Below are 18,846 nucleotides of genomic sequence, written 5' to 3'. Positions count from 1 at the left end.
TTCATGATCTGAAGTTGTTGAACTCAGTGTTAAGTTCGGAAGGCTGTAAAGTGATGCTTGTGTCACAGCTTTGCTGAAATTCAAATGTTTATGGTGCACACCATTGATTCCCAGTTTTGACTAGGCCATGTTCTATTCTAAAAAAGTACTAAACAATTAAAAGGAAGAAATAACAGCAGAAAATTAAAACACTACATCAAAAGCACCACATGCCAATGAAATAGATTGGAGATCATGACAAATAGGTAAACATGAAAGTAAATAGATAATTGTTTTCTTTCTTTTTAACCAGAAACTTGGGTAAAATGTCTTTGCAAAGAAAACTTAAAAGCAAGCCTTGTAACCCTTGACCTTTTGGAAAAGAATAACAATTGAGTGCTGCTATAATGGTTAAAATTTGTTAGGACCCATCTCAAACTTTAGAGGGACCATTAAACCCTCAAAAAGGTTCATGCTTCATTTTGAAGACTGGATAATGGTGCCATTTGCAGAAGTCCGCAAATAATGGAGAAGGAATTGTGTTTTGAGTGTTGCGTCGCTGATTGTGCAAATTCATCAGAAATATTACTGACGTGAAAAACTTACTTTTGAAAATGGGGCTTTTGGTATCCAGTCTATCAGAAGTTTTCACATAACTAACCAGACAGATGTTAAAATAGTCTTGGTTTTCCTGAAGGTTGAAGTATGCCGTATGTTAAAGTAAAATTCTTAGTTTGTACAGCAGCAAACTCTAAAACATTTGTGCCATGATCCCATAAAAGGAAATAGCATTTTTTTAAGTAACTGGAATAGAGCAGCATTGGCAATGGTGGTAAAGATTGAAGCTTATTAGAATCATTAGATCAGTCCATAGATGCTTCTATTATTACCATTTGGGAGTAGAGAGTGGGCTAACTTTCCTATTCATCCAGATTTGTATTTGTAATATGTAGGCAGTAAACCAATTGTATTGTGCTGGTCTCTTCCATTTCACTGCATGCATAGACAGCAATTGTATTTTGGTTAACACACAACCATGGAATACTCTTAGGACAGCATAATGTCGCAACATAAAGAATGTCATTATATGTGTGATGGCATTACCATAACCTTTCCGAGGAGCGCATTTAACTGATGCCAAGACGACCTACTAAACTAGTTTTCTTGGCCGCTGCTCTTTCTTCCAAGGTGACCACTGACTCCACAAAACCGATACCATGAAACCCAATACCAAAGCGACATTTAAAGCGCTTTAAATAGATCATCCTTTGCAATAGAGCAAGGTGAGGTGATGTCATAGAAATAATGAACCACAGTCTGGTCTACCACAGATTCTCCAATTTGTTTCTCTTGCTATGGAAGAATTTTATTTTTTTAAAGGAATTTTAGAACAGGCATTTTTCCAATAAAAGAATTAAGATAACAGCTGTAGAAGGAGCATAATAGACACTAGGCTTTATTCTGAACTGAGTCCTTTTGCTAGTGGTGTTTTGGCAGTTAACTTATTAAGAACACTTCACATTTTGCTGTGATACAGTCGCACAGGCACCAGTTCCATTCAGTACCTTGCCAAGTGACCACTCTTCATATATAAGACAAGGCGGTGAGTGGAAGTAAGCTAGTAGATGCAGGACATTGCAACCAGATCCACTAATGGTCTCAGCTGATGTCAAAGTATGTGCACTTCCAGTAGAAATCACGAAGTAAAGTTCAGGAGTGGAAACACTGGTTAATTTTAATATTTTCCTTAGTGTAGGGGCGCTGAGCACAATTATACAGGCCATACTGGTGATTCAGATGAGATCATTGTTTAGTAGGAATCAAACCTGTAACCTTCAGGTTTGTATAGGAGAAGCTTCTACAATACACTGTAAACTTGTGAAGAATAATGCAGGGGTTGGATGTAGTCCACTGGAAATGGTAATAAATTTGTGACAATATTGAGAAATTACACAGCAATTCACAAACTGAAATAATTTCAGCTCTGCTCAGATCTAGAATCTTCAGGTAGTGGAGCTGATACTCAGCATATGGCAAGTCTTGCAAAGGATGTGCTTGTTCAGGGGGAAGCACCCTTCCTCGGTTGGGTCAGGAGATAAAAGAATTCCACATTTCTGTAACACAAGACCATATGAAACACTTAATACAGAGGATGAGTATACAAGACTTGGTCATAATATGCCAACCTCAGCAACCAGCTTTGTAACCCCATCCCAACACTAGTGATTGTAAAAAAACACTTGTTCTATGGGGAGAATTAGATAGATAAGACATTGGCCTTTTGACTCCTGGGACCTAGGTTTGTGTCCAAGCCCAAACTACTGTGATGAAAGTCTGATTTTGGCTGTAAAGGCCCTGCATGAAACAAGCATGGGTAATCTCATCCTAATGGGCATAGGCTACAGTGCAAAACTGTCCCTAATTCAACATTAATTGGCTATATCAATCATAGTTGGGGCAGACTAGAAGGAGCCTTACTCTGTATGCTATGCTATAGCTGATCTGGGAGTGCTTAATGCTAGCATTAGATGCCTGAAATGGAAACAGTTTTATTTCTCAGAACTAACATCCCTCACTTGGGTGAGTGCAAAAAAAAAGTGTGGATAATACCACTTTGAAACATACCCACTCTAACACTGCCCCTTTTTAAACACTTCAATCTATTCCTTCAATAAAACATTTCCATATTAAGATAGTATTGTGCATCACCTTGCTGTGCAGCTTGATGCTAATGTTAGGACATTAATTAATTTCACAATGACAAGATAAATCACTTATCGTGGAATAGTTCACACTCAAAATAGTGCAGACAACACTCCATTACAGCTTGTGCACACTTCACACCTTACATCCTCCAGATAGCAGTTTGCTGTCAGTCATGCAGTATCCAGATTTCTTCTCCATCTGTTATTATAATAGTATTACATTTGGAATAATGGATTTAAATGTGTTGGCATTGCTTCTATGCATGAGTGGCAAAGCCGAGCATGAATAAGAAGCAGTGTGCATCCAATTCTTCTGTTATTTTGTAAGGTGTGCAATCATAGCAACCTGTCCAGGAAGCAAGCAGAACCTGTAATTTACCAAAGCCACTTGCATGAGAACCTGCATTAAGCAATTGGTGATGCCTGATATGCATCATAGCACTTTATCAACAACAAAGTGATTAACACATCTGAAATTATACTGCATAGATCTTTCTCCATTCTTAAGGTAGATGTCCATCGTAGCTGACGAGGAAGCAATGTGGCTGAGATGGCAGATTCTAGTATTTAGGAGGTTAGACTTACAAGCATGTGCACGCAAATCAAAGATTTAGCGTCTAATATTATGATTGGATTTCAGAGAAGGAAGCAGTTTCTGCTGCTGTTCTACACTTCCAAACCATGTTTCGGTGAGTATGTGTGTATCCTTACTACTGTCGGAAGAATGGCGGCTCTACACTTATATTTTTTATGCTGCTCAGAAGGAATTCTTAGTGCTTGTTGCCCATCAAGCAAGGGCTCAAGCTTGTCAGCTGTCTGGTGAGCAACTAATGACTATTCTTTGAGGCAAAGGTAAAAGAGTGTGTTTTGAGGTCAAAGTAATACACCTGGCAGATCTGTAGACATTTACAACTTGGATGCCATTCACCCCAGTGTGTTTCTGCTAGTTCTTTGCTTGAGCTAAAACTAACCTCACTCTTTCCCAAAGGTCTGCATATTCATTTGCTTCAGATATTTATCCAATTTTTATTTTCGAGCTGGAATAGTCTCTACCTTAACTATTTCTTATGCCAGAGCATTCTCTACTTCAGTAACTTGCTGTGTAAATAAATTTCTTGACCTCTGTCCTCACTCCCTTAGTGAGAGTTTTAAATTAATGACCCCCTCGATACAGACTCCTCAACCAGCAAGATGGTTTTTTGCTATTCTCTATTTCAAAGCCCTTCATCGTTTTTTTAAAAAGATGTTAACTCTCCTCTTTGCCTTCTCTACTGCAGTGTAAGTATCCCCAATATCTTGAGTATCTCCTCATAACTGTGGTTTCCTATCCATGGCATCATCCTGTTGAATCTAAACTGTACACTCACTATGGCTTTAATGTTCTTTCTATAATAGGGCAGCTGAAACTGCACAAAGCATTCTAACAAGCCTAACCAGAATTTCATACAAATTTATCATTACTTCTTCGCCCCTGAACCCTGTTCCTATTTATAAAACCCAAATGCTGTTTCTAGTTGCATTCGTACTTTCAGGGAATTATGTATTTGAACTGGTCAGTACCTCTGTTCATCTACGTATCAGTATTTTTCTATTGAGTGTACAATCCCATTCCTTGTTTTCCATTCCAAAATTTATTACCTCACACTTAACCACATTAAATTATATCTTCCACCAAATGTCAATTCTCTAACCTGCCAATATCCTCTTCACCATCTCCCAATCCACCTATGTTTGTATTATAAATAAATTGAGATTACATTTCCTATGCCCAAGTCCAAATCTATTTATATACCTAGAATCAAAAATAAGTGAATATAAAAAATCTATACATCAAAAACAAAATGAGACCCATCATTGGCCTTGGGCTCTGCTACTTCCAATCAACGTCATTTACCCCAGCTTTGCTTTATCTCCCAACCAATATTTCTATCCATCCTGCTACAATTCCCTTTGTACCATAGGCTTGATATTTTTCTAGCAAGCCTTCAGGTGACATCTTAGCAAACATCCTCTAAAAATGTATGCCACTATATCTACTGCTCTCCCTTGATCCCGTCACCTAATCAAAAAATACTTTTGCATTTGAAAAAAACAACTTCTACTGGAAGACTTGAACCAAGGCATTTGTCTGGCAGCTTCAGAAAGTAACTGCCTGAGCCAGACGGATATGCAATATCCTAGATACTTGTTTATGATTGGACAACCAGCCTTGCCTAGTCTGACTCATTTTTGGAACATGGAACGGCATGGTGGGGCTGGTATTCCTGCTACTCAAATCTAAATAATCCTGTAAAAGAATGGCTTAAGGGGTAGGATGGTTCCAGCAAGATGAGTAACATGTTGTTAGAGTGCCTGGCAGCTGCTTAAACTCCAACAGTATACCTTCACACACTTGGAGATTCCTAAACGTTGACTTTTAACAGCTTGCATTTAGGTTTCATGGGCTAAGAAGTAGCTGGTGTTTCCCTACACGAAGAGTGTGTGTATTCAACATGTAAAAGAAACTATGTATAGATTTCTCAGTAGTTGGTTTGAAGACTCTTAAGCTTAAGATGGTTGAGAGAAAAAAAAACACGAGACCAGGACAGGCACAGGGTATCAGACACTGGAATTGATCATTACTGAAATAGGGCAATGATGTAGGAATAAAGTTAAGACTATCCTGTCAAAATAAAAAGCTAGTATTGGCAATGGTGACTGGATTGTTGTAGAAACCTATCTGGTTCACTAATCTCCTTTAGAGAAGGAAATCTCTTGTTATCTGATCTGGCCTTTGTGGCTAAATACTCAGGGCAACATGCTTGACTCTTAACTGCCCTCTGAAATGGCCTAACAAGCCATTCAGTTGTACCAAACAGCTACACCTTATCAAGGGCAGTGAGGGATAGGCAATAAATGCCAGCATTGCCAGCAACTACATTCCTTGAGCGATTTTTTAAAAAACGGCGGTTGACAGCACGCTATTGTTTATGCAGAAATGGTACAGCAACTTCAGACGAAAAGCAGATGCTCTGTTGCAGTGCTGTGCTGCTCTGCCATTAGCTTTGCGAAACAGCATTTCGTCTCACCAATTAGCTGTATTGAATGTCATGAAATTGCACAATTGTATTTGCACGGTCGATGCAAAGTTGTCTTATCATAAGCTTAACGACAAGCTCATGGTTAATTACTGCCAATCAACATCTGGCATTGAAAATTAATTAAATGCGGCGTCTCATTCCTTCAGATATTAATGGTTGGACGTTTACACATTTTTAAAAATGTTCACGCTTTAATCTCTCTCCCTCTCGCCAATATTTTCTCCTCTGTTTCTGTACAAGATTTGACATTGAATTCACCCATTTTAACCTATACTTTCTTTGCCCTTCCTCTGTTTATTTTTTAGTCCTTCAATCTGGTTTAGAAGATACACAGTTTGCTGTCGTGTTTCCCTTGCTGTGCTGTTGGCTTGCACTTTCAGCCACTCACGATACAAAAATCTTAAATGTGCATAAACAAGCCTGACAGTGGACAACTTTTAGATGTACAGCAAAATCTGAGTTGATAGGTGAATAGGGAACGGTCAAGTGGAATTTGCTCTGACATCAGGGGAAATTGATGAGCAGAACCTCAATGTCACACACGTGCTTTTACAGCAACCGAGCAAGTATTGGTTATTCTGGTTTTGCTACGGCCCAGCAAATCGGTAAAAATTAGAGTAAAGGAACAGAATCCAATTAAGCAATTCTACTATATGAATGTAATGAGATGCGTTTGGCCATTTGTGTTTCCCTTGTAAGAAATGCCTTCTTGCTTTAACTTGAAACACTAGTTCTTGAACAATGGATGATTCATCAGCAGTCATCCAAAAAAAATATACAGTGCTAGAACTATCTAAATTTTACCTTCAGCTGTGACAAGGGTGTAACTCTTGTTGTTTTCTAATACTTACAGACAGAATTTAAACAGATTGTTTGTAATTGTTAGGATTTAAAGGCTTTAGTTTCTTACAGAAATTGTCAACATGTTGATAACAGGGTAAAACCTGGCAGCAGGGTCAGACAGTCCAATGAATGGGCTGATCTCCGTCTGAATGCACATAGAAAAGCCTGCTTAGGTGAACATCAGTTAAATAAACTGACTTTTAGAATTCCAATCCTTTTGCAATTAGCTCAATTTTAAATATGACTGAATTTAAAAAGTGTGCATCTAATCACTGTATATAGGAGATTATTAGAAGAACAGTAGATTCCAAAGAGGAGTTTGGCATTAATCTATAAGCACATTCTGCAGAAAGAAAGACAGACTTGCATTTCTATAGTGTCTTTCATTATAGATGACCCAAAGGGTTTTACAGCCAAAACAGTACTTGAGAAGCATGGGCACTGTTGTGATGTAGGAAAGGCAGCAACTAATTTGTATACTGCAAGCTCCCACAAATAACAATGCGACAACAACCAGATAATCTGTTTCTGTGATTTTAGTGAGGGAGAAATATTGGTTAGGGCATTGGGGAGAACTCCCCTGCTCTTCTTCAAAATAGTGCTATGAAACATAAAGAACATGGACAGAAGTAGGATATTTAGCCCCTTGAGGTTTGTTCCATCATTCAGTGAGATCGTGGCTGATCTGTGACCTAATTCCATATAGATGCCTTTGCCTCATATCCCTTAATACCTTTGATAGATTCATGATAACCTGTCTCAGACTTAAAATGAGCAATTTACCTAGTATCAATTGTTGTTTGCAGAAGAGTTCTAAATATCCACCGCCATTTGCATGTATGTGTTTTCCTGAAAGACCTCACTCTAATTTTTAGGCTCTGTCCCTTAGTCCTAGTGTCCCCAACCATGGGATCTTTCCATCCACCCGAGAGGGCAGACTTGGTTTAATGCCACATGTGAAATCCGGCACCTCTGACAGCACCTCCTGCAGTAAAATTGCAACCTAGATTTTGTGCACATTTCCCTGGAATGGGACTTGAACGCAACCTTCTGCCTCAAGGGAGAAAGTTAAAACCAACTAGGCCAAGACTGACATCCTAGGCTGAAATGTGGTATTACAGTGGGTATTACATCTATTTCCAAACAGCTAAGCCTGATCCTGCCTTCAACTGATATCTATATTCCAACAGGATTGGGAGCAGAAACTTGAGGGTTTTTTCCCTGAATACTGAGGCCTAATGTAAAGCCCCAATAGCACATCAGCCAACTCTGCAGATTGGTGATGGAATCTGGGACTTTCCTGGTCTGTATGACTCATTACCATGTGTGCTGTGTTTACTCACTGAGCTCTTGCAATTTTTGCACTTTGATCCCTAGATGTTTAGCTGATACTGCACCTCTTCATGTGACATTGACTTCAGTCCAAGGGTCGCTCTGTACTCATTTGAATTGATTAATCAGTGCAAACTGAGCAAAGACTACTAATGCATAACAAATTACACAAGCAAGGTTTTTAGCAAGTGCATAAATGCTGCAAGTGAGTTGGCAACCACCACAGTTTCAAAAAAATCCTGTACTTGTAGAACTTTCTCACATTTAATTGTGAAAAATTGAGATATTTCAATAGTTTGAAATGTGATAACTATTGCTTTAGAGGCAAATGTAACAGCAAAGTTCCTCAAATATGAACAGAAGTTAATTTGTTTTTGGTGGTGTTGTTGAGGGATGAAATTTAGCCACGGCATCAAAAGAACTCTGTGTCCCTCTTCAAATAGTATAATTGATAAACTGCCAGTTCAGATGGACATTAACGGTTCATCTGAAGGATACCACTTCCAACAATGCAGCAACATCCACATAGATGTCAGCCTAGATTACAGAGATGAATTTTCTACAAGGGTTCTCCAGATTGCTGTAATTTTGACAGGAGAGCTTTGGAAACCCTTAAAAAGGCATAAATACAGTTTGCATTATTTTTGCAGGGTTTCTGTAGCTCCCCTGCCAAAGTTACAATGGAAGAGCAGGAGAATCCCTATGAAAATTAACCCTCTACTTGCCTAAGCTCCAATATGGCTCAAACCCACAACTTCTTGATTTGGAGGCAAGAGCCAAGCTAACATCTGTTCGGCCTACCTATTTGACATACCCCTCTCCCGTAGATAGATAAATATATGAACCCTTTCCCAAACCACTATTAATGCTGCTTTGTCCATGGGAGCAAAGGACAAAGAAATATGTACTTAGATATTCCTTCCCCCATGAAGAAACTCCTGGACTGCTCAATGCCACCTCATAGCACAATTGTGATTGGAAACTGCATGGGGACCACCAGGTAAAAGCTTCTGTCTCCACGTGTTATGAGACAGAAGGGAATAGCATATTGATGCCTGTCATTTCCTGTATTATTTCCAGAATTCAACAGCTGACAATTTTGGCATGCAGCTTTTCCTCACTCAATAGTGAATCTGATGCTACCCAGGGATTTCACATGGGCCAATTCACTTCTTCCTGGGCAAGGTGTTGCCTGACTTAAGGTGATTGGTAAAAGGATTAGAGGGGATTTTAGGGGAAACTCTTTCACCCAGAGGGAGGTGGCTGAGGCAAAAACCCTCAACTCATTTAAAAGGTACCTGGATCTGCACCTGAAGTGCTGTAACCTGCAAGGCTACGGATTGGATGCTGGAAGGTGGGATTAGATGGGCGGCTAGTTTATTTAGCCAGTGCAGTCACGATGGACTGAATAGCCTCTTTCTGTGCTGTAACTTTTCTTTGGTTCTATGATAGGAGCCACTTCCTCTGCAGTGATGGTCCTTTTAAAAAGGAGGTGTCACTCTCTGAAAGATACTTCAGGTTGCTTTGGAAACCAAAACTTACTTGAGATTGGGATATAAATGCATGGACTGCCAGACCATCTTTCATTTTTATGCCCTGTCTTCTAACAGCAAGTCTTTATTGAGCCCTTCCTGTTTGTTAGACTCTGCACATTTATTTCGATACTGCAGTTGAGGCAGTTTTACTCTGTGATGTTAACACTAAGATTGCAGAATTTAGTCATGGGGGAGATTAAATTGTACTGAAACCACTTCTTTAATAGCACAGGCAAATATGATGGACCAGAACTACATGGACAAAAATAAAACACCCAGTGTGTCTCTCAATACAGGCAACCAGAGAATTTGACCGAGTCAGAACTAAGCCTGGCCTTCGCTAGTAAATTTGAAGAGACGGAAGGCAGTATTGCAAGGATCATTTTGTCAAGGGTTGCACCACTGTGTGTGAATCTATAGTGTTGTAGGCTATTCAACTTTCTGGGGCGATCACAGTTTAGCCTGGAATGTCTTCATCTAATTCCCATACATGCGCTTTGTAGCAAGCGTCACCAGAGAGTGATCAGAGTAGGAACTGAAACTGGTTTTCCTTCCTAACTCAGTGGTCCTGAGGCCAATTATATTGCCCCAGTCACAGCTTCAGCTGAGATTAACTAACAACACAGGAAATCAAAGCTGGCACTTTCACAGTCTGTCCAGCTCAGTTACTTATTGACTTATCTGACATAACCGGTTCTTGAAATGCAGTGAAGTAATGGCAATAAGCGTTCAGACCCAGAATCTTTTTGTCTGTATACAGGATCTCACCTCACATCTGTAGCAGTTGACATGAAAGTGGAGCCCGAACAGTTTAATGTTGAAGCACTCCTTTGCAGTTTCTGATATAATTGGCATTTTACAGACACAACATTGTGGGGCATATTGCCTGTGGATACAAGAAACAAACATCAGAAACTGCACAGGCATTAATAAAAATGATTGTTTCTGGAAAAAAGTAGCAAGCTTTAAAGAAGTCAATTTATTTCACCCCACTAATTTTCTCCTAACCTCGCTCGAAAGTGCTGACTTGGGAAACATTTCCACATGCACTGGCAGTCCTCTGAGATCTTGGCACAAATATCTATTCTTCAGACCCAGATAGTGTGCATCAGCAGATTCTTTTACTCTTGAGAGCCAAACCTGATGCTGCCTTCACTCAACATCTACAAGTACAAGCTTTCCATCTGATCAGGAACTGTTGACATTATTATTTTTTCCCTTCCTAGCTAAAAGGCCGAGTCCATTTGTAGTACCTCACTTCCACCCCTGAGACGTTGTAGTCTGCATGGCTCTGTTAATTAAATTAATGGAAGTTGAGAAAATGAAATGCACTATGCAGCATTTAAACTAGTGCCAAGAAGCTGGTGAAAAACACTACACAGAAGTGCAGGAATTCATAACAGCGTTGAATGCCTTACTGTTGGATAACAGCCAAACACCTGTGACAAAGTTTAGATGGTAATACCAAAATGACCCTCAAAAATTCATGTAAAGGTAGCTTTAAAAAAAAGATATTTATAAGACTTATTAAAAAATTGTTTTTGTGGTATACAATGTCTTTGTGGCTCATTGAAACAGGCTGGCATTGTTCAAAGTCCAGGTCTTAAAACATCCAACACACAGATACACAAAAACAGAGACGTAGGTCAACCATCTTTAGCACACAGGGTCGAGTTTACCACCAACTCCCCATAACAATTGAGACAAAAGACACTCAAAAGAAATTATATTAGATTGTGAGTATAATCATCTTGAAATCAATATTTGAATATCCAATTATTAAGGTGGTAAATTTAAAGTACAGTGGTCATGTTATAATCATTTTTGACTATAGTTAACACTCATTAAGGGAATACAGTATTGAATAGTTACTTCTCTTAGAATAATCACTATCTGTATAAGTGAAGTGATTGTCTTTTAGTGCCATATAGTCTATGATATAGTATTCCTTACTGTAACATAATCTATAATTGATTCTTATAATAGATACTCATAAGCAAATATAAAAGAGTTGTAATCTCATACTTATATCCTCGCACACATATAGATAACAGAATCCTAGAATTGATTCTAAGCACTGATATTGGTAAACTTAAAAAGAGTTGTTTCTGCTATGATATACCTGTAGATATATTCTACCCTGCGATAATTTTGCTACTTTAAAAACTCGTCAGAGGAAGGACATTCCATTGCAGGACCCAGTCTATAGCTGGTAAAGCTAACTAAGTTCCTTCAATGATCTGAAATTTCTCTTAGCTGAGGTTTTAAGCTAACAATAGGTTTGACTGGGTAGGTTTACTTAATGGTTCTACTATCTTTACCCCTGGCAACAGCTCAGCTCCACATATGATAGTTGATTTATCAACTGAGCCATCAGTAAGAGAAATCACTTTGAATAACTTTTCTATTTTAGTTCTGGACATGAAGGACTGAAGGAAAATTGAATTATCCACATATGAGAACTGGGTTCAACATGAACATGGAAATATGTCAAGTTGCTGCAGTCCTCTGGCCAAACGTATGATAGTCTCCAATATACTAAGTGACCCCTGGTGGAAATCTCTTTACAGTGCCATCTGTTTACTTTAGAACATTATCTGGATTTTGAAAAGCACTTGGTGCTCATGTGTTCGAGTAATTTCTGAGGATTCTAGACAATTATTGAATGACATGCAGTAAGAGTCATTCAATAATTGGGCAAGTTTTGGTCATAAAATTCTATTACAGCAATCTACAACCAGTAAACATGACAAAACTTTGGGGAACCCAATTTGTGATTGGTCTGCAAAGCAGCTCCAAAATACAATAGTGCCACATGCTGATGGAAAATGGTGTTGCAGTCTTGTATAAGGTTCCAGATGAAAGCAGGCAATGTTTTGAGTCAAAAACAGAAAATGCTGGAAAAACTCAACAGCTCTAGCTCTGTTTTTCTCTCCATAGTTGCTGTTAGACCTGCTGAGTTTTAACAGCATTTTCTGTTTTTGTTTCAGATTTCCAACATTCACACTATTTCGCTTTTATCTTAAATAGTCATCTTAAATAGCAAAGGCAACACTACAATTATTTAAAACTATGACCTTTTCTGAATGCCTTCAATAAGACTGTATGTTTGTTTGTCAAAAATGGCAAGTACAGAAGAGATTTCTTCTCAACCCCTTTGATTGTGAGACTGGTATTAATAAGTTCTTCACACAGATAACACCTGGAATGGACTTCTGGGCAGGGTGGAGGCAGAAACCTTGGATGCCGTGTTAAAACATAATCATTTCAGCACTGTACAGGAATGCTGAAACCATACCTCTGGAAGTCTTCAAAACAGTGAACCTCATTGTCCTGGTTCACTCCAAAACGCTCACTTCCAATTAACCGGTTACAGACAACACATGTGAAACACTCAGGATGGAAAGCTTTGTCTATGGCTCTTATAATCTGATCCGTTATTGGTTTTCTGCACTTCCCACATCTCTCCAGGGTGTCCTGCAATTTAAAGAGGCACAAAAGACACAGTAAGCACCCTCACAGTGGCTGACACACTACGAGATGGAAGAAGAATATTGATGCATATTATAACAGATTAGGCAACTTTGGTGATTTTTTTTTATTGAACAATTTTTTTCCCTTTTGAGTAGGATGACACTTGATGAGATTGTGTAGAAGGAAAGACCTTATTATGGGAAGGACACTCACCATATCTGAATAATTCATATCCCAGTTTGACCTCTTCATGTTCACACTGCAACTAACCTGAGACTTCACCTTGCTGAGGCTATTGAACAGAGAATATTTTGAGAAAAAAATAAAATTTCTGTTTGCCACAGTTATGAGGGAGGAAAGATTTGATTGCTTCTGGGGAACCTGGGGTTGATGATGAGGATAAAATGAAATAAAAGCAAAGAACTGCGGATGCTGGAAATCCAAAACAAAAACAAAAATACCTGGAAAAACTCAGCAGGTCCGGCAGCATCGGCGGAGAGGAGCACAGCCGACGTTTCGGCTGTGCTCCTCTCCGCCGATGCTGCCGGACCTGCTGAGTTTTTCCAGGATAAAATGAAAATCTGGGATATGCCACCTCCAGTCCATCTTAAAGAGGATATCTAATATGGAAGAATGGCATAGACAATTAGTGTTGCACTGAGGCTGGCAACCCTTCTTGTAGGTCACAATCATTTCTCTTATTCACATCCTGGTGTGAGCTAGAGTGTCCCTTGAGTAAGGACAGGATCGGGCTCAGTGGTATTATCACTGGATTAATGATCCAGAGACCCAGGGTAATGCTCTGGGGACCTGGGTTTGAATCCCACCACGGCAGATGGTGAAATTTGAATTCAATAAAAATCTGGAAAAAGAAGTCTGATGATGACCACAAAGCCATTGCCAATTGTCGTAAAGTCCTACCTGGTTCACTAATGTCCTTTAGGGAAGGAAATCTGCTGTCCTTACCTGGTCTGGCATACATGTGACTCCAGACGCACAGCAATATGGTTGACTCTCAAATGCCCTCTGAACAAGGGCAGTTAGGGAAGAGCAATAAATGCTGGCATAGCCCATCCCTAATTCCATCTCATGAACAATTTTTAAAAAAAAATCAGTCTCAAGGGAGGTGGTGGCATAGTGGTATTATCACTGGACAAGGTCAAATAACATTCCAACACTGTCTTAAACTAGATAATCTGTGTTGTACTAGTCTGTGATTCTGTGAACTGTATAACAATGAGAATCAGTGCCTTCCAGAAAGAAAGGGAGAAAAGCAGAAACTTTATACAAAGAAAATAAGCTATTTCATGTAAAAGAAACAGCTGCTATACCTGGTAACAAGAGTCACAGTGAGGGTTGTCATCTAGATTGTAATAAGTTTTTCCCACCAGTCTGCAATGACATTTTCTACACTTCAAGCAATCCTCGTGGAATATTTTCTTCATGGCTACAACAGCGGGTATAGTTGGCGGAACCAGCTGGTTGCAAAATGCACAGATATCTAGGAGAGGAAAGAAATCATGAACTTAACTCACAGAGACTAGCACTTCCCAGCAAGACCAGGATTCAGAGAATTGGTGCATCCCAGCCTGACCAGGACTCAGGGACTAGCATATCAGAGCCAGGCCAGGACTCCCATATACAGATCCCAATCAGACCAAAACTCAGAGTATCACATTCCAGATAGGCCAGGATTCATAGGAACTTACAGGCCCCAATCTGGCCAGGACCAGCAGACCCCAGCTTCGTCAGGACTTGCACAGCTCAGTAGGACACCCCCTAAGAAGCCAGTTGAAATAAGGTACTCAGTGTATGAGAAAACACAGCTGAAAAATCCCAAGTTGCATACATTCTGTGGTTTTACTTTTTCCTTCAGTTATCCAGTTCCCATGCTCTGGCATTCTCCCTCTACCTTTCCACTTCCTGCTACTTTTTTAAAGCTCTCATAGCATCTATTGCTTTGACCAAGCTTCTAGTTATCCTACCTAATATCTTGGCTTGACATCCATTTTTTCCCTTACACCTCTATGAAGACCTCTAACATATTTTTCAGTAACTTAAGGTGGCATATTAATGCTAATTATTATTGTATTTTCTCGCAACACAATGTGCCACCAACCAAAGATCAGTGATTTTCCACCACCCTTGTGGACACCCATTTGAAGCCAGCAATTTAAAATTAAGTTTATTTGCTGTCGGTTGCTTTTAGTGGCGAATTCAAAAATATACGTGCAATGCTGTTGTATTGTTCTGTACTAGTTTTAATAAATCAACCAATAAATGCAAACATCAGTGGTATTCTCCTCAGAATCGAAACTCTCTATTGCAGGGCACATGTTTTAGTGGATTTCCTTTGTGATCATGAAGGAATGACATTTGTGTTTTTGTGTTGAGAATATGAAATACGTGCCATTTCAGGCACCCAATGACCATGTCAAGCAAGCCCAGATTGGTAAGACATGAGTTAAATAAAACAAAGTTTCCTCTGCAATGCTCCAACAAAATGTGCCTCTCTTGTTGCCCCAGAGTAGCAACCCTTCATTGTATAACTGTGGCATTCTTCCCTTTACCACCTAATGAGTACTGCACCATGGACAGTATAATGTTATGGGTATAAATCCTCTAGAACTTAGATCAAGACTGCTCCAGCTAATTTCATGTAATGTCCTTAAAAACATGTTAAAGACTTTCATCCTCAGTCTCAGGTGGACTTAAAGACCAACATTTAATCCAACCTTGTCCAATAGAAATTGTACAATCGCCACATGTATTGCAACAGAGCCACCCCATTTTAGCCACATGCACTAATTATGCACTCATACACTCTGGTTCTTTATTTTACAAACACCTACCTCTATTCGGTAACCAAGGAAGCAAAACACTCATAGCAATCATAAAACACTGCTTTTTATCTTATCATTTCACCAACAAATGCATAAAAAGATTAAAGTTCTCATGCAGACACCCCATGAATAGAAGTATTGAGATCATACACCCAATGACCGTGTCTATTACTCATTTTATTTACTAATCAGTAATGCAATTAGCCACTTCCCAAGTCTCAGTTAACCACATTTGGCCAGTGGCTTAATGTATTGGTCATATTTGTCTAACCCACTGCATCTTCCAGTACCCCCATTCACAGTATAACTTACAAATTCACTGCAGCAGTGTTTTGAGACTCCTTCCCAGGGCATTTAGTACAAGTTTTATCCAGTCTAGCCACAAAATTAGTAATTGATTTTGAGGTGTTGGCTGAAAACCTTTCTAATTATTCAAACAAAATGCGTGACACTAGGTGGTAAATAACATAACAGAGGTAAGATGTAAATCGGTGGGCTGACCCAGTGATACCTTAGAACCAGAGAGTGGGTGAATGAATGAATTACTCTTATGTCAGGTAGGCCACTTACCTGGCCCCAAATCTGGTAATCCATTCAGCTTGTCATTCGCCGTTTGAGTCATGGAATCTTCCTGTTTGAAACCCACAGATGGATGTCTGTCAGATTCAGAGAATGCAGAGAATTCCTGGTACAAAGAAGGAATGCGTCAAAAATAGCATAAGTCAAATAACTTATTTGAATCTGTTTTCTTTCAAGTTTTTCTCTCATCTCCTGAAGATTCAAAATCAAGATTGTGCATGGCTGTGATGCCCCTACAGACCATTCTGTGCTCACCGAGCTCACACATCAAAGGCTTGAAGACCTCCAAGGATCTATGTCCTATTGAGACTCAATAATTTCAAGACAGGAGGATGAAGAGGAATAATGAAGCCTGTTGGCATCGCCTACCTGCTGCTTTGGACCTGCTCCAACATTTGATTTCTGCGGCCTACTTTGGTTGGAATTGACTAAGGATGGGACTGGTCCCTCACGGGTTTGCAGAGGTGGAGGCAGAGGAAGTGGTATCTCATTGGAGTAAAAAACATCTCTTGTGTTCTCTGCTGCAGGAGGAGGTGGTGGGGGAAAATCTGAAAAAATAAAAGCACATAATATGGGCTGTGAAGGGCAAAGTTTACAATCCAAGGACACACCCATGCCAAGCTGCAGTGACACACTGACACTTCTCTCCCTCTCTTGCCTTAAAGGTAGGGCTTCCATACAGGGCCAGGTGATAAAACATTTCACAATAGTGGCCTGATTGGACAGAGAATGTGTATTTGTTTGTGAAAAATGAAAGAAATTTAAAAAGTCAAAAATTTCTATTAGGTAATTTCCAAGATTTCAAGTTTGATATTTGACCTCACTCAACGAACACAATTTTGAACTGTTTGGAAAAACTGGATCCGTTCTTTGTCAATTTTCTCCCCTCCTTTTTGGAGGCTTGTTAGGCTACCCATGTAGATCAAGACTGCTCCAGCTAATTTCATGTAATGTAAGGCTTATCTTCTGATTTTTCGCCAAAGCACTGAATGAACAGACAGTGAACATTGACAGGATTAATGACCATGAAACTATCCTAGATAAGCCCACTCCTGTATTCACCTAATGTCTCATATACATGCATTTTATAGCAGGAATCACTGGATAATGATCAAGGAGCGTAATTCCTGATTAAATTTTCCTTTGCTGAGTGTAGGGGTGCTGAGGGTGATGTAGCAACCTCCCCAGCACTGCTTTGTGAGATTGGCTAATTCAACATTGTTAAGGAATTGAACTGGGGTTTTCCTTGTCTGTATGGTTCAGTAACACAAGTAATGCATTTCTCCTCTATGTTATTGGGCAGCCTTACAATCAAAACTCTGTAGTATACTGCCCTTTCTTTGCTTATTTCTCCTGCATCTCTACCATATTGCATCTCAAACAATACCAACATAGACAGTTGTTATGGCATCATTACTTTTAACTTTGTGTCCAAAGAGCCCACATTCATTTATAGTATTTGAGTCTGTCACTGTTGACAAGCTAATAACTGAACAGACAAAGTGCCCTTCTTACCTCCATCAGCAGAACTAAAGACTGATGGAGTAGTCCGTACCATTCCTTTCACCCCCTTGTTTCCATATCGGTTTGGATAGCTTGCAGAATTGAGTGCTGGCTTTTGATGTACGCGATTGTCTGCCCTTGATGCTTCAACAGAGTTGTATGTCTTTGGAGCGGTGACCCTCCCAGGAGTAGCAAGTTGAATGTAAACTGAAGAGATCTTTTTTACCTGAGACATCCTTCGTGTATAATATCTGAAAGCACAAACAACACAGTGTGATACTACATTATTAGCAGTTTGACCCAGGGTGCATTCACCTGTCTGCAGTATCCTAGGTATTGTAGAAGTGTTAAAATAAATGGTGTCAGCTGTAACTGGGTGAGGATGGCTGGTGCTACTGGAACGTAGGAGTCAAGCGAGGAACTCGGGAAAATGGGTTTCTTTTAAGAATTCTTTCAGAACAAACTCATGTGATGGTGCACAGTGCAGCGAATGATCACTAGTACCATGCCCCAGAATAAAGGAATGCAGGACCATTTCCCCAGTTTATCAAGTTTCCAATTTCAGCCAGAAAGCTGTCAGGAGGCCTTGAGAGAAGCTAGACCCTGCCCATCTCTTCTCAGGTCACACCTTACACCGTCTGGTGGTTAATTTCAGAGTGATGTCAGTAGAACCCAGGGAGTGAGTTGATAAGCTGTACTGCTGTCACAAGTGATAACTTGTTTCTTTGGCAACTGCAGAAAGAGAAAGAATGACATATCCTGGAATGAATTGCAAACAATAATTCCACTTAGGAGTTCAAAGAGGGGACCTCTATACTCAGTGACTGCCTGTAATTGTTATAGAGTCATAGAGGTCTACAGCACAGAAAAAGGCCCTTCGGCCCATTAAGTCTGTGCAGGTCAAACAAATACCTAACTATTCTAATCCCATTTTCCAGCACTAGGCCCATAGCCTTCTATGCCATGGCATTGC

General features: G+C 39.6%; 2 protein-coding genes across 5 annotated transcripts in view; one reads left to right on the top strand and one right to left on the bottom strand.

Annotated features, from left to right (window-relative positions):
• The window catches only part of bcl2l16 (BCL2 like 16), a 65,812-nt gene that overhangs the window by 30,771 nt on the left and 16,195 nt on the right, over positions 1–18,846 (top strand). The window contains exons 1-5 of one of the 4 annotated variants that reach the window (XR_013578902.1): positions 10,918–10,932; positions 11,053–11,210; positions 11,888–12,171; positions 16,548–17,113; positions 17,573–18,121. The exons of 2 other annotated variants lie outside the window; for them this stretch is intronic. The gene's annotated coding sequence lies outside the window, so the exon portion shown is untranslated. Of the gene's footprint in view, positions 1–10,917; positions 10,933–11,052; positions 11,211–11,887; positions 12,172–16,547; positions 17,114–17,572; positions 18,122–18,846 lie in introns of those variants that run through there. One more of the 4 variants, XR_013578901.1, reaches the window with a different exon arrangement.
• Positions 1,320–18,108, bottom strand: fblim1 (filamin binding LIM protein 1). The gene is made up of 7 exons (XM_078558113.1): positions 17,886–18,108; positions 16,740–16,918; positions 16,362–16,476; positions 14,280–14,449; positions 12,773–12,951; positions 10,243–10,360; positions 1,320–2,093 (listed from the first exon to the last, which is right to left on the bottom strand). Exons 1-7 carry the CDS (start codon positions 18,106–18,108, stop codon positions 1,983–1,985), a joined length of 1,095 nt encoding a protein of 364 aa, XP_078414239.1. The 3' UTR covers positions 1,320–1,982.

The sequence above is a fragment of the Cetorhinus maximus genome, chromosome 15 (assembly GCF_964194155.1).
Source record: "Cetorhinus maximus chromosome 15, sCetMax3.hap1.1, whole genome shotgun sequence".
In the NCBI taxonomy this organism is placed as follows: Eukaryota; Metazoa; Chordata; class Chondrichthyes; order Lamniformes; family Cetorhinidae; genus Cetorhinus; species Cetorhinus maximus.
Note: the sequence above shows the minus strand (reverse complement) of the source record. Positions and strands in the feature narration are given on the sequence as shown.

What these genes read in the sequence shown, in the direction of transcription:
- fblim1 (XM_078558113.1), bottom strand. Translation starts at nt 18,108, where the DNA reads ATGTCTCAGGTAAAAAAGATCTCTTCAGTTTACATTCAACTTGCTACT. An exon ending in ACTGTGACTCTTGTTACCAG is followed by an intron (nt 12,952 to 14,279) that starts GTATAGCAGCTG and finishes TTTAAATTGCAG; the next exon opens with GACACCCTGGAGAGATGTGG. An exon ending in TGTTTTGAAGACTTCCAGAG is followed by an intron (nt 10,361 to 12,772) that starts GTATGGTTTCAG and finishes TTGTATCCACAG; the next exon opens with GCAATATGCCCCACAATGTT.